The 24,777-nt window shown below is 51.1% G+C and overlaps 8 protein-coding genes across 8 annotated transcripts; 5 read left to right on the top strand and 3 right to left on the bottom strand.

Annotated features, from left to right (window-relative positions):
• Positions 1–2,579: 2,579 nt before the first annotated feature.
• Positions 2,580–3,981, top strand: N7539_002905 (uncharacterized protein; the record flags this gene model as incomplete). Its single annotated transcript, XM_056932508.1, has 3 exons — positions 2,580–2,589; positions 2,661–3,032; positions 3,092–3,981. 3 exons carry the CDS (start codon positions 2,580–2,582, stop codon positions 3,979–3,981), a joined length of 1,272 nt encoding a protein of 423 aa, XP_056792467.1.
• Positions 3,982–5,685: 1,704 nt separating this feature from the next.
• On the bottom strand, positions 5,686–6,174 carry N7539_002904 (uncharacterized protein; the record flags this gene model as incomplete). Its single annotated transcript, XM_056932507.1, has 1 exon — positions 5,686–6,174. One exon carries the CDS (start codon positions 6,172–6,174, stop codon positions 5,686–5,688), a length of 489 nt encoding a protein of 162 aa, XP_056792466.1.
• Positions 6,175–6,228: 54 nt separating this feature from the next.
• Positions 6,229–8,969, top strand: N7539_002903 (uncharacterized protein; the record flags this gene model as incomplete). The annotated part of the gene is made up of 4 exons (XM_056932506.1): positions 6,229–6,277; positions 6,575–8,034; positions 8,099–8,242; positions 8,316–8,969. 4 exons carry the CDS (start codon positions 6,229–6,231, stop codon positions 8,967–8,969), a joined length of 2,307 nt encoding a protein of 768 aa, XP_056792465.1.
• A 375-nt stretch (positions 8,970–9,344) lies between these two features.
• On the bottom strand, positions 9,345–10,494 carry N7539_002902 (putative 26S proteasome-associated ubiquitin C-terminal hydrolase; the record flags this gene model as incomplete). The annotated part of the gene is made up of 3 exons (XM_056932505.1): positions 9,345–10,167; positions 10,275–10,369; positions 10,453–10,494. 3 exons carry the CDS (start codon positions 10,492–10,494, stop codon positions 9,345–9,347), a joined length of 960 nt encoding a protein of 319 aa, XP_056792464.1.
• Positions 10,495–12,663: 2,169 nt separating this feature from the next.
• Positions 12,664–14,121, top strand: N7539_002901 (Endoglucanase EG-II; the record flags this gene model as incomplete). Its single annotated transcript, XM_056932504.1, has 4 exons — positions 12,664–12,748; positions 12,821–12,916; positions 12,990–13,896; positions 13,974–14,121. The coding sequence occupies 4 exons, from the start codon at positions 12,664–12,666 to the stop codon at positions 14,119–14,121; spliced, it is 1,236 nt and encodes a 411-aa protein (XP_056792463.1).
• A 3,135-nt stretch (positions 14,122–17,256) lies between these two features.
• On the top strand, positions 17,257–18,786 carry N7539_002900 (uncharacterized protein; the record flags this gene model as incomplete). Its single annotated transcript, XM_056932503.1, has 1 exon — positions 17,257–18,786. One exon carries the CDS (start codon positions 17,257–17,259, stop codon positions 18,784–18,786), a length of 1,530 nt encoding a protein of 509 aa, XP_056792462.1.
• A 1,089-nt stretch (positions 18,787–19,875) lies between these two features.
• N7539_002899 (uncharacterized protein) lies at positions 19,876–21,448 on the top strand (the record flags this gene model as incomplete). The annotated part of the gene is made up of 5 exons (XM_056932502.1): positions 19,876–20,166; positions 20,246–20,579; positions 20,694–21,001; positions 21,087–21,335; positions 21,401–21,448. The coding sequence occupies 5 exons, from the start codon at positions 19,876–19,878 to the stop codon at positions 21,446–21,448; spliced, it is 1,230 nt and encodes a 409-aa protein (XP_056792461.1).
• Positions 21,449–22,220: 772 nt separating this feature from the next.
• N7539_002898 (putative C6 transcription factor RosA-like) lies at positions 22,221–24,169 on the bottom strand (the record flags this gene model as incomplete). The annotated part of the gene is made up of 4 exons (XM_056932501.1): positions 22,221–23,258; positions 23,364–23,592; positions 23,661–23,975; positions 24,039–24,169. 4 exons carry the CDS (start codon positions 24,167–24,169, stop codon positions 22,221–22,223), a joined length of 1,713 nt encoding a protein of 570 aa, XP_056792460.1.
• Between the last annotated feature and the right edge of the window lie 608 nt (positions 24,170–24,777).

Genomic DNA, 24,777 nt, shown 5'->3' with positions numbered 1-24,777 from the left:
ACCCTATACTCTATTCCCGGCAGGCTAATTTCAAAGGGAGCGTGCATCTACTCCTATCAGTCTTGAATGAGCTACTTCAAACTTTTTGACCAGTCAAGATCTGGGAACTAGGAAGAGGTTATACCTAAGGCAGGAGGAAGCGGTCCAAGGCGTTAGTCAGGGGACTCGTACCGGGAGTATACTCGAAGTGAAAGCCAACTCACTGCCTCAGACATGAGCGAGACATACAGCACCAGTGCACACCTGCCGAGTCTAAATTTCATCCGTTTTTGTAGGCGACTGGAGTTCCGGTGAGTCATACTTCTTCATCACAATCTTGACTTGACCTTGTCAAAGTACCGGAAGCGAGTGTAGTAGTACTACACTACAATACTAACAGGTAGTTAACTTAACTACCTCCTCAAGATGATTGTCCAAGTCGAGTATATAGGTTGTAGGGTCACAGGGGTTTACGTCGACCCTACGAGCAATTTTTTACTACTAGTAGGGAACGGAAGGGAACGGTAAACTAGATCTTTTGGGGATATTTTTAAGTTAGGTAGACCCTAAAGATAACGAGCTCGTAGGAAGAGGACCGTACGATTACTACGCCCCTATAAGCTTCGAAACCAGAAGAAAATAGTTATTGTACGCCAGTTTAAGAAAAGTTTTAGAAGGACTCAGAAACTATTCATTCGACTTGACTGCGTGGTATCAAGAATCTCAAGAGCTAGAGAGGAGAAAGAAGAAGAAGAAGAAGAAGCTACAGTGGTATCCTAAGTTTTAGGGTGGTGTGCGTGGTACTGGCGTCTTCCTTCTGATACTGATTTCTTCTGCGGAAGAAATCCAAGTCCGCAACACCTAAGTCTTCAACAAAAAATTACTCACAGGGTCGACGTAAACCCCTATGACCCTATAACCCATTTCCTCCGCTCATCGCGTGCCTAGCCTGTCATCCAATGACTAGCCCCTCGACCACAGGATAGCGGGGAACTTATGGTTCTCCGTACGGCTGATTGGATACGGTTACTCGGCGGTTTAAAACTGCGAACCCACGAGCCGTGGGCCTTATCAGCGATGTGAGTAGTCCCCCGATAGGAGTGTGAATTTCTGCTGGCTGTAGATATTTTCCTATAGCGGCACAAATTACTACCACATTTATCTCTAAGATATTGAAGAGGCAAAACAGAGAGGGAGGAAGCCATACGGTAGGAGAATTTCGCAGTCGGAAACCACAACCAAAATAAGTGTGATCCCGGGCCTGTAGCTGCCTTAGGCACCCTAACCCTTCCTTTTCGCGATGACCAGAGCCAGATGAGCCATAACCTCACCGTACGGCTCCGGTCGGTCACGTGAGGACCCTTGGTCCTCCGTATGTACATAGTCACGTCCGTAGCCATACTTAGAAGAACCATGTCCCATCTACCCTCTGGATCTCATAAGAACTTTACACTCACGGTATAACTAACCATCAAATGACCAGTCATAGCATTCCTGAGCCCCCCCCTATTCATTTAGCCAAAACCCTTATAATGTGACTATTTAAGCGGATGTTTTGAGGAAAGAAACCAGACTCAATATTTCTCACGCGCTGTACCGATACTATATCCGCCCTCTCCAAGCTGACTACTTGAGAATTGATTTCATTCCTGAACCATAGTATTCATAAACCCTTATTTACAGGTTTTTCCTAGCCTGCTCTTGTAGTTCACTTAGGACCCTTTCTGTTTTAGCGTCCTGGTCTTCAGTAAGTGTCACGGCGCGACCTGCCAAGGCGCGGCCACGGATGAATCACGTGCGGAACGCCAACGAATCCACCGGGTTGTAGCCCTAAGGATGCGGGCCCTGGACGTGGGGGACACATGTACAATAATCGCAGAAGGCAGGAAGAACTCCGACCTTCAAGATTCAGTCTTTGAATTTGAGCCCCCTAGACTTCAATCCTTTGCCTAGTCAACAGTCCTAGTCGCCCTGCGATCCCGACTCTAACAGTAAGTGTGTCAAAGCGAGCTGTAGCTAGTTTCGCATGCGTGCCCTGGGGCTGTTTTTGACCCATTCTCGTAAACCCGTGTTTTTGGCCTGCGAGTTAACCTGCAAAGCAATATTTTGGTATCTTTTGTCGATCAGTTCACTAGCATCGAGACGTAGCTGGTAATCTGCGTCATTTTTGGTCGTCTGCGATGGAAGGATGCGGCTGCCCGAGGTGAATGTTGTACCCAGTTTTTTTGCAACATCGTAATTCTTCCTGACTTTTGCGAGATATAATGAGGGAATGAGTCTGAGTATGTCAGTGTATATCCGTTCAATTCTCGAGAAACGGAACGCACGTTAAAATAAGTAGGCCAGTGAATGAGTATCGGGTGTGCTAGATAATGATATATGGCACTGGAATACTGTGATGGCTAGGAAGATGCGTGATTCAAAAACCGATGTTCATTGACAATTCAACTATAAAAGTTAAGGGTAATTGGGCTATATTTATAGTTCTTTTATTAGAAATCATTATTAACTTTTAGCTTTAACTCAGCAAAGCCTGAAATACCCCCTCGACCAGGATTGCTGGCCCACCAAAATTAACGACTAACTCGGAAGTCACGACGATGACATACTGTAAGCCTGATCTGTATATCCTGACCCTTGAAGATTCAGCTTCAGTGCTCACTAATTTCTGTTTCATATAGTACAAACCAAGGTCTCCCTTCCGATACCAAAAGTCCTGGACTGGAACGATGATCCGTCAAATCCAATTGGCTCAGAGTATATCATCCAGGAGCATGTAATAGGTGTTCAGCTGCACCAGATATGGCCCAAAATGAACTCAGAACAACATATGCTGTGCACAAAGATGCTTTCATTGGAAATGAAAAAGATGGCATCCCTGGACTTCCCGGCCTATGGTAGTCTATACTTCTCAGACGCGCCGATTGACACGAACGTGAAGATTCCCTTCGAACGGGGCTTCTGTATTGGACCGAATTACAGTCCGATTTTCTGGAACCGGAACCCGGCGGATCTCGAACTCTACGGTGGTCCAAGTCCCAATTGCGGTCCCTGTTAGTTTAGATACTCTATCCTCTCTTCCACAACAGTACTAACGCAAAGTCGGAATTAGGGAAAGACCTTACAAGCTATTGTCTAGGCTTGATAGAGACCGGCTTCTCACGTCTACCGAAGGAGGACACTTCTCATAAGCTTCTTCCTCATCAAGGGTCAGTTCAAGATCACATCCGTTTGTTGAAAATCAGCCAAGAAGTGATGCAGAAGTTGGTTGAAGATAAACGCATTCAGGACGCTGCTACCCCAACTCTGCTTCATCCCGATTTTCACATGAGGAATATCTTTGTGTCAGCCGAGGAACCAACTCTCATAACTGGCCTTATTGACTGGCAGTCAACATGCATTGAGCCTGCATTTATTTATGCCAACCAGACGCCTGATTTCGCTGCTCTTCCTGAGGAACCTGGCGAAGACATGTTCGAGAGCGGACAATCTGAACAAAAGCCTCCCGGCTGCAAGGAACGAGAGTGGAAAGATGCATCGATCTGCTATCAGACATACGACGTGTGCATGAAGGGACTTGCACCCAAGTTACGCCCTGCAAGATTACTTGACCCGTCTTTGTTTCGACTCTTCCAATACTGTCACACCACATGGCGGGACAGTGCCGCAGCAGTCCACCGAGAATTAATTGAGCTTGCAGCTCGCTGGACAGAACTGGACCTACAGGGAGCTTGCCCATTTTCTCCCACCGAAATGGAGGTGAAAGAGCACGCTCGAGACTATGAAGATTTCGAGACCTTCCAAAAACTTAAATTATGGCTTAAACGCTCCCTCCATACGAACTCGGACGGGTGGGTTCCGAATGATAAATGGGACGTTGCGAGAGATGCCCATCGCGCAGCGTATGAAGAATGGATACAGACAGCCAGGGAATCCGAATCTCGCGGCGAGGGTCTGACAGTAGCAAAAGCGGACAAACTGTGGCCATTTGATGCTAGATAAAAGACAGGACGAGGCAATGGAATTTTACACTCTTCATCTAGTCATGTAGAGCTAAAGATTTTATGTTCTTCACCGCATGTCGCCTTACAATCATCACAAAGTTATCATGTAACACGATTTCTTTTACTTGCCGTCAGGACGAGAATAGATACCTTGTTTTGGAGACTTAATGGATATGCCTGACGCTGAAGAGTGATGAGCGTGTCTAGGTACTGTACAACTGTATAGAATATCAACAGGACATTTAATGCTTCCCTTCTTTTACTTAAGACACGGTCTTCCTAGGATTTGGCGAATCACCTCACCTGCCTTCTAATTAACTTAGTAACGAGCTTTGACGTCCGAAAAGCTGAAGTAACTCATGGCTTGTGGCGCCGCGATTTCGAACCGCCAAACCGTGCCCAATCAGATATCCGGAGAACCACTAGTTCCTCACTACAGTACTCCCGAAGTTCGAAAATACCTTCAAGTTCGCGGTTCAGAACGACCGCATTTAAAACCTCGGCTATCATGTCTTTCCATGTGGTGCAAGGCTACTTAAAAGGGCAGTCCTCTCCCGCTCTAACATGAGCAGGCGAGAAAGACTAGCTTTCGGAAAATGCTTGCGTCATTGGAATCGCACATATGCGGCCCATGACCTGAAACCTTTGCAGTTTCAAGACCCACGATCAGAGGTCCCCAGTTCGAGACAGATAGTAGCCCAAGACATAAGCTGCAGGAAGATGAGCCTCTACAAAAGGCCATGCTATCCTTTCTCCGCACCCAACTCGGACAGTCTGGGAGTGAGATAGGGCGTGGTATTGGGTATGGTAAACTCAATCAATTCTGTATTGGATTATGTCTTGGTGATAACGCTTACAACCATCACTCTAGGCCAGTGGGTCAATCGGTCAGTCGGTCCATATAAAACAAACACAGATGGAAGAAACTTTCATACAATCAGACTCACCTCGGCTGGAGACTAAGTTGGTATATCGCCTGTGATATGAGGCACCCTGTGGCAACTAGCCGAAGGGGCGGAAGGGCTATCGAAAGACTTCAAAACTACACAGTCCAGAAGTGTCAACGGGCTCTATTTGGTCTCTGTCTATATGATATCCCGTGTTTCTTTGACCGAGCCATAGACGCTGCTAATAGATCCTCTCCAGCATGCGACTGACATGGCGCTTAGCAAGGAAGTGCGGACTCATTCAATCAATAATCATGTCATGGGTGGTGGACCTCTGATCAACATACGAATAACTGAGGAAGAGTAAACCTGCGGGGTATATTCAGACAGTATCTTCCAAGTGTTTCAGGACTTTCATCTCGAAAGAAAAACATCTGAATGAGGGTGAACGTGAAACTTGGAAATTCAATACCCACAACTCGAAAGGGTTGTACCTGGTAGCTATGAATCACAGATCGCGGGCGGAGCTTCTCAGCTGCTCGGAGAAGGATCACGTGCGCATCACGTGTACTCTGATTCTGCCCCTGCTGTTCCGCGTCACAAGTACAGTCGTAGTACAGTCAGTACGCCAGGTCTGAGGCTGAGCAGTGAGAACTGAGAAGTACCGAACCGGATTCGCGCGATGACCTTTCCCTTTGCAGAGTGGGTAACAGACTCGCCCAAGACTGACAGACCGCTCGGAGGAGTCCTATCACCTGCCGAGGGCGCTGCACGTTGCCTTTGAGTCCCGGGCCAAGCCTTGCCTTGCGCATCGATTAGGGGAGCAGGTGACCAGTCACGACCTCGGCCCTTTCGACTGCCAGATCCGCCAGGCTCCACCTTGGGTCACCTGAGCCGCTCCCGATACTCGGGATACGCTCAAGTGCACGTCTCTCCCTCTCCCCAACGTGTGTACCCCTGTATCGCACCCAACTGCCCATATCCAGACCGGAAAGAGGCTTGTCTGTGGCGCTGGCGAATTCGACATCACTTGATGGCTTACCCTTTTTGAACACTGGTCTCTCGCTTGTTGACGTCGACTGGTCCCAGCAGACTGAGGCTGCGTGCGCCGTGCACAACACTTCCGTTCGCTTGCCCATCCGCCGTGCTGTTTCGGGGGCCTTCAAAACCCACCCCGCTCTCCGCGACTCTTTTAAATTCGAGTACTCTCTCGCATCTGAGTGACCGTCTTTCCCCTGCAATTCCGACTCTGCCCCTGATTCTGTTTTCTGGATCTGTGGCGATACTGAGGCTGTGCTCCACATACTTTCCACTTTCCTGGAGATCTGCCTGTCTACGCATTCTAGGAAGCAAGGCACATGCCGTCCTTCTCGGAGGATCCCGGTGGTCCTGGCCCCGAAAGAGCGGGTAAGCTTAATCCTTGACAATCCCCCTGAATGCATGACTTGACTTTCGAGACCCTGCAAGTCCAGTCTAGCGCTGGTCGCCGACGAGGTTCTCATTCTAAGTGGCACTCGACCGCGATTGCTTTGTTCTCGTCTACTTCTTCCATGTTGTGTATTACGTCAAGTTATGGGAGGCCCAGTGAAACACCTACCTGCGCGCTATTCTCCATGTCCCATATACACCTCTCTGCTTTCTTCTTTGTCTTTCTGACCTGTCAGTAAGATCTGTATGCCCCGTCGTCTGACTCTTGCTCTGTAGAAATTCAACCCATTTCGGGGACTGGCTTGAACATTCCTTCGGTCCGCAAAGTCCTGCAAGGAGGTGAGGCGAGCCCGGGCACCCCGCCAGAGGGACCAAGTGTGAAACAGTACCGAGCCCCGGTGGCTAAAGTGACTGCAAGGCCCCCGATTCAACCATTGCAATCGGTGGCTTCGGGTCTGAGCAGTCAGTCTAGTGTCAAAAATGACAGCCACCTGACGAACCGATCCGAGCAAGCCCCCAAGGAAGAGGAGGAGCATCTGAATCTATTCCATCAGGTCTCAGAATGGCTGGAACATGAAAAGATCAGACGCAGAAATCGTAAGGCTCGGCGAGCCGAAGCAGCCGCCGAGGCCGGCGTCACTGGCACAGATACGGCTCGTGACTCGGAAGAGACCTCCATGGAAGAATCTCCACGTTGCTCCGAAAGTACCTTCTCTTTGGACAAGCTAGAAAAGATCCTCCTTCAGTATTCAGGTACTCACAAGAAAGACAGTCTGTCGTCTCTGCTGCCCGTCAAGCGAACAGGCCGACGGCGTCTCAAGGGACTTCGACGCGGTTCTGCGTCCGAGTCTGAATTCACCGATGTCGAGGCCCCCGTACCCAGTGTAGAAGCTATTCTTGATAATTCCAAGACGCTCGCTTACACCGGAGGCGCCGCCGAAGAGGAGAGCATAGAAAGCAGCTCGAGCTCAAGACGCTTGAAAGACCAGGAGGCCTGGTTGACGTTCAAACGAGATATCGTGCGCATTGCGCATACCATGCAACTTCGCGGTTGGCGCAGAGTATCTATGGAGGCAGCTGGAGACATCAAAGTGATCCGCCTAAGCGGTGCCTTGACCAATGCGGTTTACGTTGTCGAGCCGCCAAAGCAGTTGCCTCTATCGACCAAATCCACCACCGAGGGGTCCTCGACATCCATTCCGCGCAGGCCTCCACCAAAGCTGTTGCTCCGAATCTACGGGCCTCAAGTGGACCATTTGATTGATCGTGAGAAGGAACTGCAGATCCTCCGCCGCTTGGGCCGTAAGAATATCGGGCCAAGAGTGCTCGGCACATTCTTGAACGGTCGGTTTGAGGAGTACTTTGAAGCTCGGCCTCTCACGTCCCGCGAGCTTCGACTGCCAGATACCGCCAAGCAGATCGCGAAGCGGATGCGAGAGTTGCACGATGGAATCGAACTGCTGGAAGAGGAGCGAGAAGGGGGCCCGGTCATTTTCAAGAACTGGGATAAGTGGGTGGACCGTTGCGAGCAGGTCACCACGTGGTTGGACAAGGAGCTTGAGTCGCCGCAAAATGAAGCGAAAGCAACTGCTGAACCCTGGCGCCGACGTGGATATGTCTGTGGTGTACCCTGGGCACAATTCCGAAAGGCAGTGGAGAGCTATCGGGTGTGGCTTGTTGCCAGCTGCGGTGGAATCAACGAGATCAAACGGCAACTCGTATTTGCTCATAACGATGTACGACGCTTCCCTCATTGTGGAGCCTTCTCGGCCATTTCAAGATACTAACACGGTCATGTAGACCCAATATGGGAATCTTCTTCGCATGGAGCCTGCCACGCAGTCTCCCCTTCTTCTGCCAGCCAACCAGCACAAGCAGCTTGTGGTGATTGATTTCGAGTACTCGTCGGCCAATACTCCTGGTCTGGAGTTTGCCAACCATTTTGTGAGTATCTTCGGCTTATGATTTGTGTCATAACTTTGCGACGGCGACTGATTCTCTCTTCTCTCCCACACAGACCGAATGGTGCTATAATTATCACGACGAGGAGATTCCCTGGGCCTGTAATAATCGTCTTTACCCTACTCCTGAAGAGCAGCGTCGCTTCGTTGCGACTTATCTCACTCATCGCCCTGCCATTCCTGGCGGTCCCGCCTCGCCCATGGCTTCTCCTTCGGGAACTCCTGCAATGCGTGGAGGTCGGCCAGTGGCCGCCATCACTCCATTGAGTCTCGACGAAGGCGTCGAGGGCACAACTGGAGGCCAACAGCTCGAAACCGTGGAAGAAGATGACCTTGAGTCCAAAGTTCGATATCTCATGGGACAAACTCGTTTGTGGCGCGCCATAAACTCGGCCCAATGGGTGGCGTGGGGTATTGTGCAGGCCAAGGTTCCCGGCATGGATGAGGGTATTGCCGCCATGGCGGCGGCGGCGCACCCAGACTGTGCAGTAGAGGATGCGAAAGCCGAATCTGCGGTCGAGGAGAAATTTAAAGCTCCGCCTGTGGATCCGGATATTGACGAGGAGGAGGAAGCTTTTGACTACTTGGCTTACGCTCAGGACCGAGCCATGTTCTTCTGGTCCGATTTGTTCGCATTGGGTCTTGTCAAGCCTGACGAATTACCTCTGCCATTGGTTGAACATATTCGTAGCCGGATCGTGGATTACTGATGAGTATTCGTTTGATGTGCAGTTGAGACAACTCGCCGTTGATGGTTGACATATAAGGATTGAAACAAATCTTGAGGATGTGAAGGGGTTTGTCGTTGACGACCGAAGTGCATAGTGGTGGATATGAATATGAATATGAATATGGATATGAATACTCCCAGCTCAATGATTTGTATGTCTGCACCTCGATTCCTAAACAGGGGTATCTGAAAACTGGAGACAGGTGGTCTTTGTAGAACGTCAACGGAAAATCCTTAATAGGCGAGTTCCAATTGAGACATTGCGTCAATTTCAAAGGGCCTCCCCAGCTCCGTAAACGAAGCACTTTCTCCCGAGGGACCTCGTTCCTCGCAGCATGTGAAATGAGAGATGTCTCTACCGACGCATCTCCAATCTTTTCCTCGTCGCCTGCTTCGCGTTATCCACCCACTCATCAAACGCCTTCCCACTACCGTCCTGAGCCTCCTTCATCCCAGCGACACCCTTCATCATCTCCCCGATGAAGCCAACAAAGTTCCATCTCCGCAAGGTATTCTCCCACGCCCACGCCGCCCTCTTCCGCTCCTCGCGCTCCAACGTCTCCACGTCGCCAATCTCACGCGCCCGCGGACGAGGATCCTGCACTACAGCCATCAAATTGAAATGCGTCTCCTCAGGCGGATACCGCGCAATCCGCCGCTGCAACACCTCAATCACCTTCTCCGGGAACGAGGACGGATCGCACGCGCCGTGACTGATCGGATACGGCTGCAGTCCATCCAGCTCATATAGCGTGCCGTTCACGGGCGTATAAGCAATGAAATGGTAGACATCTGCGGCATTCTCTTCGTCCGGCGGCCGCACAGTCTCGTCAGCGAATGGGCTGGCCCTGGCGAAGCTGTTGTGGGCGGTCCGGATAGCTTCCGAGTTTGAGAGGGCTTCGCCGCGCAGTTCGGCGGGGAATCCGGTGGTGAAATCTTTGAAGGAGCGCAGTTCGGGGCCGAGGACGATGGGAGGCAGAGGAGCGGGGGGATTATCGTGGTTGAGGATGACGGAGAGAATGGCTTGGGTGCCGCAGGCGTTTTGGATGGTTTGTGCGGCGAAGAAGACGTCGTTGTCGGATGCGGTTTGGTCGTATGTGCCGTCGAGGGGAGCTTCCGCGCGGGCACCCGCGGCTTCGCGGGTCCATTTGAATAGGAAGATGACGCCGTAGACGGATCTGAGTGGGAAAAGTGAGGTCTTGGTCAGCTAAGCACATTGGAATGAACATGATGAAATCGCGTGGGATCGCGTGTCCCTCTACAGAGTTGGGAGAAAGGACTGTACCCGAGTGAACGTATCGTGTCCGCATCAAGAGAGATCAACTCTTCGAATTGGACATTTTTGACTCCAAGGTTCTCAATCAGTGAGGTGAAGAGACCCTGTCAATGTCGAATGGTCAGTTTCTTCAACACGGTCCTTCACCCCAGAAATTGCGAAGATGAGCATAGCAGGCTCCGCGTACCTCATCCGACTCGATTGTGCTCCAACCTCCTGTGTCCGCCATGGTGAGGGGTTTAATCCCTTCTGTAATCCGTGATGATTGAGCGGCGAACGAGTTGAAGTAATCCTCAAAGTCCAAGAGCCAAGTGTGTCCAGGAACTGGGTTTAGATTAATGCCGACAAGCTACGAGATAATATGAGCTTTCCATTGCACACCAAGCTTTCCCGCCGCGCGGCATCTTCGATTATGTCATAGTATTCTGCCCCGGGCCATTTGCCAGGTCAGGTGGGCGGTAAGTTCCAGGGTAAGGTACAATGGGAAGCTATCATCACGTGATATTCACTTGACCGGAGAGCGGTAGTTGCTGTGCAGTCGACCCATCTGGTGTTATTGCGAAATCTCATATGAAGAGATGAATGTACATGGAATCGTTGAGATCTGTCACTTCTGTACCAAAAATATTTGAGATTTCTTGCACACAGGTTCATAGACTCCGCTGTATGTGGCTAAAGTCGGCCATTTTTGTATGATCAATTCAATAATCCACAAGGTCGAGTTCCTTACTCGGGTACAGTACTGCAGATGCAAAAGCACATAATAGCCAAGAGCCTGACGAGTTGGTTGATATTTCGAGCTGTGTCAGTAGAGTTTGTTTGAGTCAGTATGATTTGCCAAGAGAAGGTACGCAGTAGATTGAATGTCGTACTTCTTTCAATACAACTCGAGCTGTTCACCGGCTGAGCAGTGACAGTTAGTCCATCGGTCGGGGTGCATTGTAATTGCCGGCGTTGCAACCGAAGGATCTATATCTGTACCGACGCTACAACCAACAACATGGCAAGGATCATTCTCTGTTTCAAAAAAAGAAAGAGAAAAGAAATTTTTTCCCCACTGAATTGTCGTGAAGAAACACTCGAAACTTCGGGTCCTCGATTCCACGTTCCCTCGATGAGGCGCAAAATATTCATTAGTTGAGTTTGATCAAAGCCGACGAGTCCCGCAAACGACGAGTGAGATTCTTCTTCAACCGCCTCCCTTCATTCAGCCATTTCCGGCTTTAGAGATTCACGGCCCGGACTAAGGGAGCAAGACTCTTCGCCTGCGGATCTGTTGATCAATCACTAATCTCTACAGTCAGAGTGCAAGCCAAATGCGAAGAAAGAATATGGTCATCTGAAGAATCGTCGAGAATGAGAAACGTGGACGCCTCCTTTGTAACTCCCTTTCCCCCACCTTTTCATCAGTGTCGATGGTCCTGTTTCATGTCAATGTGACAGTTCCTTTAGTTCACGCTTTGGAACTCGATTGTCTCCCGGCTGCCCTCATACACGACGATAAACTTTCCACCTGCGTCTCAGATACACTCCAGAGTCCAGACCAATCTGAGTCTCTGTCCGGGACCCCTTCCATGAATATCGGCAAGTGTCCTCTTGCGTGCCAAATGGTGTACGTGTCTGGGAAAAGGCGAACCCACTTTACCCGGCGACAAAGAAGAAGAAGAAGAAGAAGAAGAAGAAGAAGAAGAAGAAGAAGAAGAAGCCAGATAACAAAGAAAAGAAGGGGGGGCAGAGGAATTCCCCCGCAATGCAATCCACCATTTCGACCTCCCCGAATACTCAAAGATTGCGACCGTCCAGGAACCTGCAGAAAACGGACTGCCTGAAACGGACATTTACCCGCGCCCCTCCACATCAAAGGGGTCTTCCGGGTGCTGTGGGGAAATAAACTTCGTCAGAAGGGGTACCCGAAACCTACCAACCGAGTGCGAGCATCGGCGTCCCTTCCGTGACCCGAAGAGGAAGTGAAGATGGGAAACTCAGCAAAGAAAAAATCCTCGCGTGATGCCCGCACTGGCATTGATGACTGCCGAGTATGGAATTTCATTTGTCTGCGACGGCTTAGCGTCGCCCCCTTTGCCTCGACGTAGATGAAGGGCTTTCCCTCCCCTTCAAATTAAAGTGAGGGTAATCCTGTTTCTCGGGACCAATGCCTGATCGAAACTTTCTGGTCTTGCGCTGTTCTCTAGTGTACAGCTAATCATGCAACAGATGCACAAGGCAGGAAGTTCCGTGTCTCAAGGAGATAATTCAGGCTAAACCGTGCACTCCGGACAAATTTCCTCTCATGACTGGAAGCACAGACTGGACATATAAGAACGAGACGGTCTGTTCCATCATCTTGTTCGAAATCCAAACCAGACTCTCATAGCTTTGGCATTCATAACCCTCCACAATGAAGAATCACCACACGCAGAGCTTGGTGGCGCTGCTGTCGATCAGCGCGGCAGCCGTTGCTCAACAAACCGCCTGGGGTCAATGTAAGAAGTCGATGACAGGCGGGAACCCACACGGTGGCATATGAACGCGTACTGACAAAATACCTTCAACAGGCGGAGGACAAGGATGGACCGGCCCAACTTCCTGTGCGTCGGGCTACACTTGCACATACTCGAATGCCTACTACTCCCAATGTCTTCCTGGATCCGGTAAGCACTCTAGCAAGATGGGAAATCCTCATCATCTCATTCATGATCACACTAACCACCTGTGAATGATCAGGTGGTGGCGGTAGTAATCCTACTACCACGACAACCACCATGGTCCGGACGACCACGACTGCCTCGTCGTCGGGTCCAACCGGCGGATCAGGCGGCGGAAAAGTCCGTTTCGCAGGTGTCAACATCGCCGGGTTTGATTTCGGCGTCAAGACCGACGGCTCCCAGGATCTCACCCAAGTGGCCGATGAGTCCGTGGATGGTGTGAACCAAATGCAACACTTTGTCAATGCCGACGGCTTCAACATCTTCCGTCTTCCCGCCGGGTGGGAGTTCCTGGTGAACAGCAACCTGGGTGGCTCACTGGATTCCAACAACTTTGGCAAGTACGACAAGCTCGTCCAGGGATGTCTCTCGCTCGGAGCACACTGTATCGTGGACGTCCACAACTATGCTCGTTGGAACGGCGGCGTCATCGGACAAGGCGGTCCCACGGATGACCAGTTCCTCAGCCTCTGGACTCAGCTGGCCACCAAGTACAAGAGCGAGAGCAAGATCATCTTCGGCGTGATGAACGAGCCGCATGATCTGAATATCAACACGTGGGCCGCGACTGTGCAAAAGGCCGTGACGGCCATTCGCAAGACTGGTGCTACCTCGCAGATGATCCTGCTGCCCGGTACTGACTACACCAATGCCGCCAACTTTATTGAAAACGGTTCGGGGGCTGCGCTGTCCGCCGTGACCAACCCGGATGGATCGACCACGAACCTGATCTTCGACGTGCACAAGTATCTCGACTCGGACAACAGTGGTACCCACGTCGAGTGTGTGACTGACAATGCCGCTGCGTTCACCAACTTGGCCCAGTGGCTTCGCTCCAACAAGCGTCAAGCGATGCTCACCGAAACGGGCGGTGGTAATGTGGCAAGCTGTGGACAGTACATGTGCCAGCAACTCGATGTGATCAAGTAAGTTTCGGTTTCCACCCCTTCTGCAAGTGACCGACTGGGGAGGAGGGCTCCAACGGATGGCTGACATATCATAGCAAAAACTCCGATGTGTATCTCGGATGGACCTCTTGGAGCGCTGGGGGCTTCCAGCCATCCTGGAACTATGCGCTTCTCGAGACGCCAACAAATGGCGTGGACACATACCTGGTCAAGCAATGCTTTGTGCCCAAGTGGAGGAACTGAGAGGATGAATGTTCATAGTTTATTTTGAGACTGAAAAGATGACATTCCTGACTCCCTTCTTCCACTTACACCGGTGGGTGGACGGATCTCCCGTAGGGCGGATCAAATAGGTACTTGCTCGTCTATAATGGAGTAAATGTGATCCCCTTTCAAGCAGCCAGGTCAATATGGTGAAGTGGGAGGGGACCCCCGACGGGGGGGGCCTCTCTCGCCGGTCTTGGTGTCCGAGTCCAGATGCTCCACCGATGGCCATCGCCTTTGGAACAATGTCCGCCATGACAGTAACAACACGACTCCATCAGTCTTGTATCAGCCTGAACGAAGATCAGACACTCGAAAATTCCCAGCGAAATTTCTGTTCTCTCGTGCCTCGTTTCCTTACAGAGACGACATTTCGAATTGGGCTCTGAGCGAGAAAGTCTCAATTTCCAGAATCAAAGGTTGTCTCTGGCCTGATACCCGAATATTCGCCTATTTTCTCGTCATCGGTTGCCAATGCTGAGTGCAAACACCTAACATACCTTCTTAAGGATGATTCCTAGCACGGAACCTGACAGAATTGATATATCATTGCCCACGTGGAGATGGCGATAGATGACCTTGCTCAACATCTGGGTTGAATCGCATGGACCTACTCCCTACTGATGAAAAACTGGCCCAAAATAAGCCAAGTCAAGCAAGTACAAATTCTCGAGTTCAGACTGGATATTTATCAATGCCAATGCCAAGGTGATACAAGATGGTGGACAAGATCCATGCCGCCTCACTGGAAGTAGGCGCTGCCAGGAATGTCTGCGGCGGCCGAGTGGGAGTGTACCCGAGAACGAACGTATTGCCGTACTTGAGACACTCATACAGCAAGCTTACAGGCCAATGTCCAGTAGTCTTTACTGAACTTCATGCAGCTGTGATTCTCAGGCGCTGGGTTCTTGGTCTATTCGGTGACTCGGTAGGCTAAAACTAATTTTACAAGTCCTTTGGGCTGGTCTTTGGGGATGGTCCCGTCGCATCAGAGCTCTGATGATCTCGCTCCAAATAATTTTTCTCGTAGTTTTGCTGACGCTTAGGTAGTCTTTTCGGATTTGTCCTTTCCAAATCTTATAATAATGCTCGTTCCTGGGTACATGGAGTCAATGGCCGGCGTACAAAATCGAGAGACGCAGGAAGTCCAAAGCCATTCGCAACACCCTTTTTCCATTACCGGCGGTCAGAATCGAAATGATCTTCATCGACCGTTGCGCTTTGAGGGTAGGGTTTGGAGCTACGATCAGCGTCGAATGCTCGTCAAGGTCGGCAGGCTTTCTGTTGCATGAGTTGAAATCATTCGCGTGGGCTTTGGGATTTCCACTCCTCTCACGTCCAAGTTCAACGGAAATCTCCTGACCGAAGATCTCAGATGGATCTAGTAGAAAGCAATCAGCGAGAGCCAAAAACACCACTCCATCGAGGCTGAGTCGGTCCCGTCCAGTGACAACCCTGGTGTCTTCCGACGTTTCCCAAGTTGCTCGAGAGGTCCACGCTTTCCCGCTGATGCGATCAAATTGCTGCTTGAGGTATCTCTCAGGATTGCGGATCTAGTAGACAAAAAGAGGGAGACATGCTCACTCTTGCGAAAACTCGAGCGGGTCAAGTAGCTTCGTACTTGGTCAAGGCTAGGCTCCAATTTCCGTTCTCTCCAGCACCAATATTCTCTCCCTCTCTCCTCCCTCCCTCCCTCTCTCTCTCTCTCTCTCTCTCTCTCTCTCTCTCTCTCTCTCTCTCTCTCTCTCTGTCTCTGTCTCTCTTGTCGCTCGGCAAGCCACACGTTTCGAAGCGAAGAGAACTAGACCCGGCGTGGTGGAGTCCGTGTCAATATGTAGTCTCAAGCGCATACGCGAGCCGACCTCCCACTCGCGACGGTAACGTGACTCGTCCGGAAACATCCGACAGCAAGCAAACGCCAGCTGAAGAGCCAGAACGACCTACGTTTGCATCTTTTGCTTCCTCACCGAGTCAACACCACTCGCGGACGGACTGTGCATTTCCATCGCCCTTACATTGGCACAGGCGGTCTTTTTGACGATTCCATTCATTGGTCCTTTTAGCTCTCCTGACAAGAGCTCGGGTGGACCGATCCGGCGCCAACTTTCACGCTAAAGATGCAGTCAGCCAGTGCGCACCGGCCCAAGATGAACTGGATCTGCACCCTCGAGCTCGGAATCTTTGTCCGAGAACGAGTCTGTCAGACTCTTTCTGAACTGCGATCGATGGAGACCCAGAAGAGTCATTGGACGACATGATCTCTTTCGATAGCACGCCGGGCTTGTCGCCTGTCCCGAGCGAGCAGCAGATGCAGGTGGCTGACTGAGTGGCTGGCGGGCTAGATGGTTGTTGACGTGTCTTGGTGGCCCCGTTTGATTATTTGACCTTTTCAGAAGCCATGATCCCCCCTCCCCGCACACTTATGCCGGAACGGAGAGACCGGTGGCTTTTGACCATTCTCAGGATGCATCAGCTGCGACATGAAAGACATGTGGTGGTCTCGCATGCTGAGATATTTGGTGCTTCGAAGTCGCCAACGCTCGTCCCACAAGGGGGATTCTTGACACCTTTTCAGGTATCTCCAGCGTCCTAGCAAAGCACCCGGGACTGTCAATTGATAATCGAGTTTAAGCCACAACCAGTCAGGCGAAGAGAGCAAAAGTCTTCCTGGGCCAATGAGCAAGCTGTCTTGACCTATGAACAGATGAATGGAACTCATCGAATGACCACGATGCATGGTAGTCTCTAGTTCAGCTTAGGCAGTGGATATCTTCGAAGCCCTGTCACTGCCTACAAACTCGCATGCACGGATGAGACTATTCAGGTGGAGCTGTCTCAATTCCGCCAGCCAGACGGCGCAATTAGACAATACTCGGCATATTTGACCTTAGGAGAGATGAGATTGAAGATACGAAGACACAGTCCGAGAGTGACGAGCTGCTTCTCGAGCACCTGCAATTTGACTCATTCGTTGAAGAGATTTTGGCATTGACATATAAGAAGCACGATGTAACTTCCCACAGGACAAAATGCTTCACCTTGACATTCGCGTACACACACACACACTCTCTCTCTCTCTCCCTCTCTCTTCAATTCTTGCGAGCACTCGTCGTCATGTATCTCGCTCATCTGTTTCTCAGTGTGATACTTGTGACGGGCGTCGTCGCGACGTCGCATCCGCATCCCCCTCCTCAGGTCCCAATCTGCCATCAATGCGAGGAGAAGAAACCGAGCCCTCCGATTCCACGGTGCGGGAACCAACATGTCCGACCGAAGCTGTCTTCAGGCCAGTGTGCTACAACATACCGTTGTGCTGGTCACTGCGGTTTGGTGAACATCCCTCACGCCAGTATGAACGGTCTCGAATGCGATTATGCCGAAGTGACGGTAGGACCGGATGGAACTATACTCGATCAGTGCTGTGATCCACCCGAGTGTCCCAGTCGTTGTCCTACAAACCCCGCCGCAGACAAGCCATGCATCAACGACCAGAATGGCTGTCCGTCAATCGATGGATCAATTCACCATTTTGGGGGAAAGGATTACATCTACCACTGCAATAAGGGCTTCTGCTCCTCCACCACGTGTGCAACCACCAGCCTCGACAGCCTCAAAGAATGCGCCGAGAAATGCTCTCGCGACCCATCCTGCAAGATGTTGTCGTACCACAACAAAATTTGCACGCTGGCCACCAGCGTTGGAAGCGTTGTGGAGACCCCAGGCTCGGTGATCCTCGAACCTGTGGGCCCCTCAACTCCAAAGAAAGAGAACAACGGGGACTGCACCCATCTCCACGGTACGACCAAAGTCATCCATGGACTCGAGTTCCAGGTCCACTGTGATACACGTCTTGCAGATGTCAATGCATGCACGGCTAAACCGGCCTCCTCATTTGAGGACTGCGCTGCCCAATGTGTCGCCGATTCTCACTGCACCGGAGCCACTTTCTCCGACGGCCATTGCTGTTTATCGGACAAAAAAGTGCATCCCACGAAACAGCCCGGGTCCATTGGTCTGGAACCACTTCCAGGGTATGGGTGTCCATACGTGGACTGGGCCGTCAAGACAATTGGCGGCGTACGCTACGAATTCCACTGCAACGCCTGGCTGGAGTCGGGCGGTAAATGGACTCAAGTTCATGCAGCCAACGAGGTGGAGTGTGCATTGGAGTGCACCAAAAATAAGCATTGCACCGGCGTCTCCCTGCGAGGCCAACAGTGTTACCTCGCAACGGCCAAACCTCACCTCCAACCCCGGGGTAATTGGGTCGCATTGGTCCCGGTCAATGATCCGGTCGTGCCTGCAAAGCCAGACGACAATGGGAATGGGAAGAAGCCTGTTGTGGATCCACCCAAGCAGCCCGACAGTCTGCATGTGCCGGAATGCAAAGCGGCGCACGGACAGGTGGTTCAGTACAAGGGACATAGCTACTCGATTGACTGCTACCGGTGGGTGGGCGGCGATGGGTTTACCACTGCCACTAAGCACAGCTTGGCCGACTGCATCAAGATGTGTGCTGATTATGCCAATTGCGTGGCGATGCATTACCTACCTAGCCAGCAGTTCTGTGCCATTCATGACAATCTTCCGCGGGTGGGAACCCAAGGTGACTTTGGCGTGGCCTATGTGCGGAGAGTGAGCTAAATGCAGAGCTATAGTGGCGAGCAATGAATTGAGGCTGGCTGATGCGGAATTGGGTTTGTGAACAGGGGGGGGGGGGGGGGGAATGGAGTCCTGAATCATGGTATACTCAAAGTAGTGGTTGCCCTCGTGAAGATGATAGGTCAGACAAACCAAGTACAAGGTGTTTTTGAAATTGGGAGTCAGCTGCCACTTTAGGTTTCATATCGATAAGTCCAGTATTTTCACGCATCTGCAAATGCACGGTCTCGCCGTGGAATTGTGGGCGCTTGCAGCATTTGCAATACGAGTAGACCCTGTCTTGGGCTTCCAAAAACAGAATATAGAGAAAAACACATGGAGCTTTGACGCTGTGGAGGGGCCCCCCACCCCTCCATGCACATACACACTCTTCTTTTACGTCCGTCAAATGTGCCTAATGGACGCCTCATGTTGCCAGCTTATGTTTATGCATCTAATGGAGTTCGCGAAAGACGAGACTAGCGATGGCCCATGGCTCAGCCAGCCACTCACTCTAGTAGTGAGATGATCGATATTCATCCTGCATCGATGATGGCCGAGATGGTCAGATTTTGGCCACAGGGCCACGCTCGTTCAAGTGAGAGCAATTGCCACGGACTTTCAGTACCCCCCCCCCCCCTGTTGAGTATAGCTATGTTTGGGCAATTGACCGTCGTCTTCAGCTGCATTTTAAGCCAATACGAGCAGAATCGTGAATGATTGACCGGAATGGGGCAGCGAGACACTAGTCATGTACGTGAAATGACTGGTGAGTAGTTTGTTGCGCAATCCTTCGGCGATTCCGTGATCATTCTAGCCAGCTCGTCGCAAGAATAGCAAGCTGAAGACCAGTGGAGCTTAGACTATCGCCAGCCTAGCTGCACTCTAGAGTGTATGTGCAAGGTTATTCTCCAGGAGGACTGGAAGGCTTGAGGTGCAGACGGGAATACCGTGACTCGTCGTATATTAAAAGCTCTCCTCCGCCGACACCGATCCCGACTATCATCCGTCTTCTCCCAATCTAGTCCCTCTCAACCCTACTCTTCTTTCCATCCAAATCTATCATCGCCTCTCAGCGCGTCGGGTCTCACCATGGACAACGGGCTTTTGACATTCAATCTTCGGGTTCCCGTAGGCCTGCAGGTGGTCTCGCATCTGGTCAACGAGAACACCATCATCGAGCAGTTCCTTCTCATCCTTAGCTCCACCCTCGGAGGATGCAAGTATGAGAGATATCGCAAGGACATTGAAGCCTTCACCGATGGCCCTCTGGCACAGCTCACTCGTCTTGAGTTGCAGAGCGCTCTGACGCTCTTTGCAAGCAAGATCGCAGATCACATTCTGTCGGACTTTGTGCCCGAGCTGGCTACTTTGACTGGAAAGGTATGTTCCCAACTTGGGGGTGGCTGGCAAAGTTCTGGTCTATCTGAGATCGTCTCTGACTCATCACCGTTTTGGATAGGGTATTGAAGGTCTCAACATGCCCGTCATTGACAACATCGGCAAAGTCAGCACGGCGCCCTCGGACAGCGCCCCCGACGCCCCGGCCGAACCGGAGGAGGCGCCTGTTCCGGAGCCAGCACCTCCTGCTCCCGAAGTCGAGACGAAGAAGCAATTGAATGAATTCGCAAGCAAGAACCTTGCCGGGTTCCCTCAGTTCTCCGAGGACAAAATCCAGAGCATCACCGACTTGGCAGCGGCGAACATTCAAAGCATCGCTGCTCAATCGAATATTCCTCCCGAGGAGATTCCCAAGGCGGCTCAGTTGGCTTTCTATGACTTTACCATTCTTTACGGTACGGAATCCTGCAGCCCTTCAATCTCTCGATCTTTAGGTCTTTTTTGGGGGGGGGGGGGGGGGGGGGGGGGGGGGGCAAATGTCAGGTCTATCTACTAATCTGCGCAAACAGACGACAGCGGCTCCATGAACTCGGAAGAATCTCGTATCCCCGCGACACAAGAGACAGTCAAGGGTCTATACAAGGCTGCCAAGACACTGAATCCGGACAACAAGTTCTCCATCCGCTCGTTCGAAGGCGACGAGTATGAAAATGTGACCTCGGAGACCGAATTGACCGACATCGTCTCGTCTATGACCTTTGACACCGGTGCAAATGTGGCCCGACCGCTGAAAAAGAAGATCTTGGATCCCTTGGCCACCGCGGCAATGGAAAACCGCTTGAACCCGACTATTGTGGTGATCATCACCGATGGAGATGTAAGTCCCTTTCGCCGACGGATTCCTTGTTCCAACTTCTTCACAGACCGCTAACATGTCATCCTCTTCTTTCTTCGAAATCTAGCTCGGGAGCTCCGTGCCTGAATTCACCGCGCAAGTCACCAAGTTCAAGTCCCAGCTCGACAGTGCGAAGAACACCGGTCCTGCCGTCTTATTCTGTCTCTGCCGCGTGGGTCACGACGACTCCGCCGCTCGATCCCTCAAGGAATTGAACTCCGACTCGGGAACCAAGGACTTGATCTACTACGGTGAAAGCTCGATCGACGATGAGCTCAGCAGTGTGGGTGGAGACATCGACGCCTATGTTGGAGTGGTGAGTTCCGGCCCCGAGCATCGAGGTACGAGTCGAACAGGGCTAAAGCTGACATGTCGCTGCAGATTATTTCCGATTTGATCAAGGCGATGGATCTTCAGACAATTTATTGATGATCCAGGTTGGGCTTCACCGAGAACACGTTACGAAGTAATCTGTTAGCAACCTAGGAAGTTGTCCATTGTCGATATTGGTGATTTTCGAATATCATTTCTTCGGTCTCAGAAAAAGCGAACTCTAAAATGGATATCCGTATCAGAATCCAAAACTAGCAGAGTATCATCACCCATGAGAAATACACTCCAACCCATGAACATTCCCCAGAGGCATAAAAGATAGGTCTATGGCAGGCGTGTCCAGAGACTTTCATCTAATACCTGCAACTTGGGTTGAACCTGGACAAGTGTATTTGGGTCCCTATTTTTCTGGTAGAAAAATTGAGTTTATGTGACTGTCGCAGAGCGAGGGGTGGTAAGCCGCCAAGATTCAAGCAGACTACAAAGAAAGAGGATTAGTCAAATCAGGTGGGAGTTCTCGCCGAATGCACGATACCCACCATCTACATTCTACCCTAACAAGTCAATGTGATGTGGAAGCTAGACGCACGATAGTGTGCTATTCAGGTGTCTCCAGTGAAATCGAGAGAATTGCTTCTGCCAAGGCGCCGGTCCTTCGTCAGGTCCGGTATACATGAAATATTATAAGACCTTGAAATGAAAGCTTGAAGACAAGTACGATCGGTTGGAAATCACACATGGCAAACCCGATAATACCCAAAGGTTTACTGAGGTGATAGACACTTGGTTGCAAAAAGGGGGCGAGGAACTATGCGAGCCACAGAAAAAATATGTTCAATTTTTCAGGATTGATCATGTCCAATGGAGCTCAGACACAATCGTTCTGGGCCATGTCAAGGGTATATGAAGGCAAGTAAAAGGAGACGCCGGGCCCTCCGCTCATGGCGGTGGAAGGCATGTTTGAGCAGAGAGGGTCGCTTGTCATGAATGAGTTATAAAATGGCGTGTGAGAGTCAAATGGAATATAACTTGCACCGTGCGTATCCTGTGACAAGTTCTGGGTATCGAAAATCTGCGGTGATGGCGAGCACAAGGAATGAGAGGACATGGCGGGGGTTGGATAGAATGTTGTTGAGATATAGGAGGAGTTGGTCGTTGTGCTGGCTGACGGGGAATGAAGAGGAGGGGTTGGCGCAGTGTACGAAGATGAAACCGATCGGGGCGATGAATCTGAATGGAGACCATTGTCTGGAAGCACAAGACAAGGACTTGATGATTCGGAAGGGTGATTATCCACAGCGGACGGGGGTGATGACCAGGCGAGATGGCCCTGATGTCGAGCCATACAGTAGCGTGGGAAGTCGAGGAGGGTCAACTCGAGGCTGAGATTTAAATCCTGCGGGGAAGTGGCCATTCGGGTTGCGAGAACGCGGCAGATCTCGTCAATGGCGACAACAGAGCCGGTTCCGAAGGTCGCGTCGACGGCTTGTGGAAACAATCTATCAACCGTGGCTGCAACAGCATAATATTGAGCCAGTATTACGAGTCCGCTGGTTTCCAGCTCCGCCTCGCGTAACAGACTCGGAAGGAACCATAGGAGTCGTCTCCGCAAGATTCTCGTCTCATTGAAGAACTGCTCCGGAGTCTCGTAGTAGGGCAGATCCTGAAGTAAGCGCTGTACAAGATCGATCAGGTTTTGGAGGTGCCGAGCGTAGACGGCGTGGTAAAGAGTCTGTTCCTGAACCAGTCGTAGTGCCTGTAAAGCGCAATCGAGCTGGAGCAAATTCTCATGTATCGAAGGGGGGTGGTTCGGATAGCTCAAGGCCTCGCGACTCTCTGCGTAGTGAATGACCTTGGAGTCTTGCTTCCAAATCGGCGGCGTGGCCCTCAATATGAATCCCAGTTCCTCTTTTAAATATGACCAAGTATGACTTCTCCCCATTAGTCCCCCCGTAGTATTGAAGGTCAAATTCTGATAATTGATTTGGGGGAAAGCTTACTAGTCAGTGACTTGCCAAGACAGCAAAATCAAGGCCGACACGATGGACTCCGTATCCTGTTGGGAACGAGCCACCCGATCCGTACTCAAGGCCGTCTGCAAGCCGTCCAAAGCGAGAGATTGGCTCCGTCGAGTGTATTCTGCGACCTCGACATTGTGCGTGAGAAATGCAAAATGTGCAGCTGATAGAGACAAGATTGCCCGCAGCACAAAGTCGTTGGACATGGCCAGAGTGAGGAAGCTTCAATATAAAAGTACCAATCAGCAAATCGAAGCACACTCGCTGTTCTCTCCATCTTGGTGGCCTACCTTGGTAGAATGCGCGCCCAGATCGTGCAGTCACTGAGACCGCGCTGATCGAGGTCGGTGCACAGTCCGAGTATGTGGTGGATCAAGAGGGAGTCAAGTCGAGAGAGGCTCGAGTGAGGCGAGTATGAGCCGGCGTCGAGTTCCAGATGTGGAGTCGATCCCATGCTATGCCATCGTTGAACCTCAGCTTCGACATTTGCAAGGACCACCCGATCTTGGTCGAATTGTGGAATGGTAGCGTGATCAAGTGGTAGTGGTAGTGGTAGTGGTATATCTTGATAGTCACAGCGACAGTTGTGCTTTGTACAGTTGCGGCTATGGAACGTTTTTTGTCAATGATCCTGGGTCTCAGATTGCTCTCGGGTGTAAATCATCAACTCCATCGAGGTATGGGCGTACCATTGAGGAAAGGTCTCGTCGCAGCGGATGTGTCTTCTCTTACAAGTCTTGCAACCATTCCTTGACTTGGTATGGCTCCTTCGTGGAGGACCACCACCGGGGCCGGCCATATTCTGCGAGGATATGGAGGTCTGGGTGAAAGCACGATCACCTGTGAAACTGGCCAGAGGCGGGATTTGATTGCAGGCAATGCAGAAGAGAAGCCAAGCGCGTGTCGTCCACTTTCGGGAGAGTGGCCGTTGGTAGCCTCCAAGACAGTTGATTGTCGATGGCCAATGACACCCTCGATCAGCAGAATGAGATTTCAGAGATCAGCTGGAGATTTTCATTGATCCGTGAATCGTTTGAACGGGCGAACTGCAAACAGCGGTTGAGCCCGTACGGTGCGGATTTGAGCGAGGGATACAAAGATTGCAGAGGACTGTCAGTAGGCCGGGCTCGCAGATGTTCTCACTCAAAATATTCACTGTATACACATGGCCAGGTTCTGGGTTTAGGCCACCGTCGGTGGGGGTAGAATTGCACTTGAATCCAACCAGGAAGTCGGTCGCATGAACAACCTTGAATACTCAAACCGCTCAATGAGGCTTGTGGGGTGAAAGGCAAGACGGCGACGGTGAAACTTGGACGTGTCTGATGGGAAGGAGTATTATGTCAGGTGATCCAGGTCATCCAACTTGCGCGGAATTTCAGTGAAGTGTGGAAGAGTCGCGCTGGT

The sequence above is a fragment of the Penicillium diatomitis genome (genome assembly GCF_028827545.1).
Source record: "Penicillium diatomitis strain IBT 30728 chromosome Unknown utg000003l_segment0_segment0, whole genome shotgun sequence".
Taxonomy (NCBI): domain Eukaryota; kingdom Fungi; phylum Ascomycota; class Eurotiomycetes; order Eurotiales; family Aspergillaceae; genus Penicillium; species Penicillium diatomitis.
Note: the sequence above shows the minus strand (reverse complement) of the source record. Positions and strands in the feature narration are given on the sequence as shown.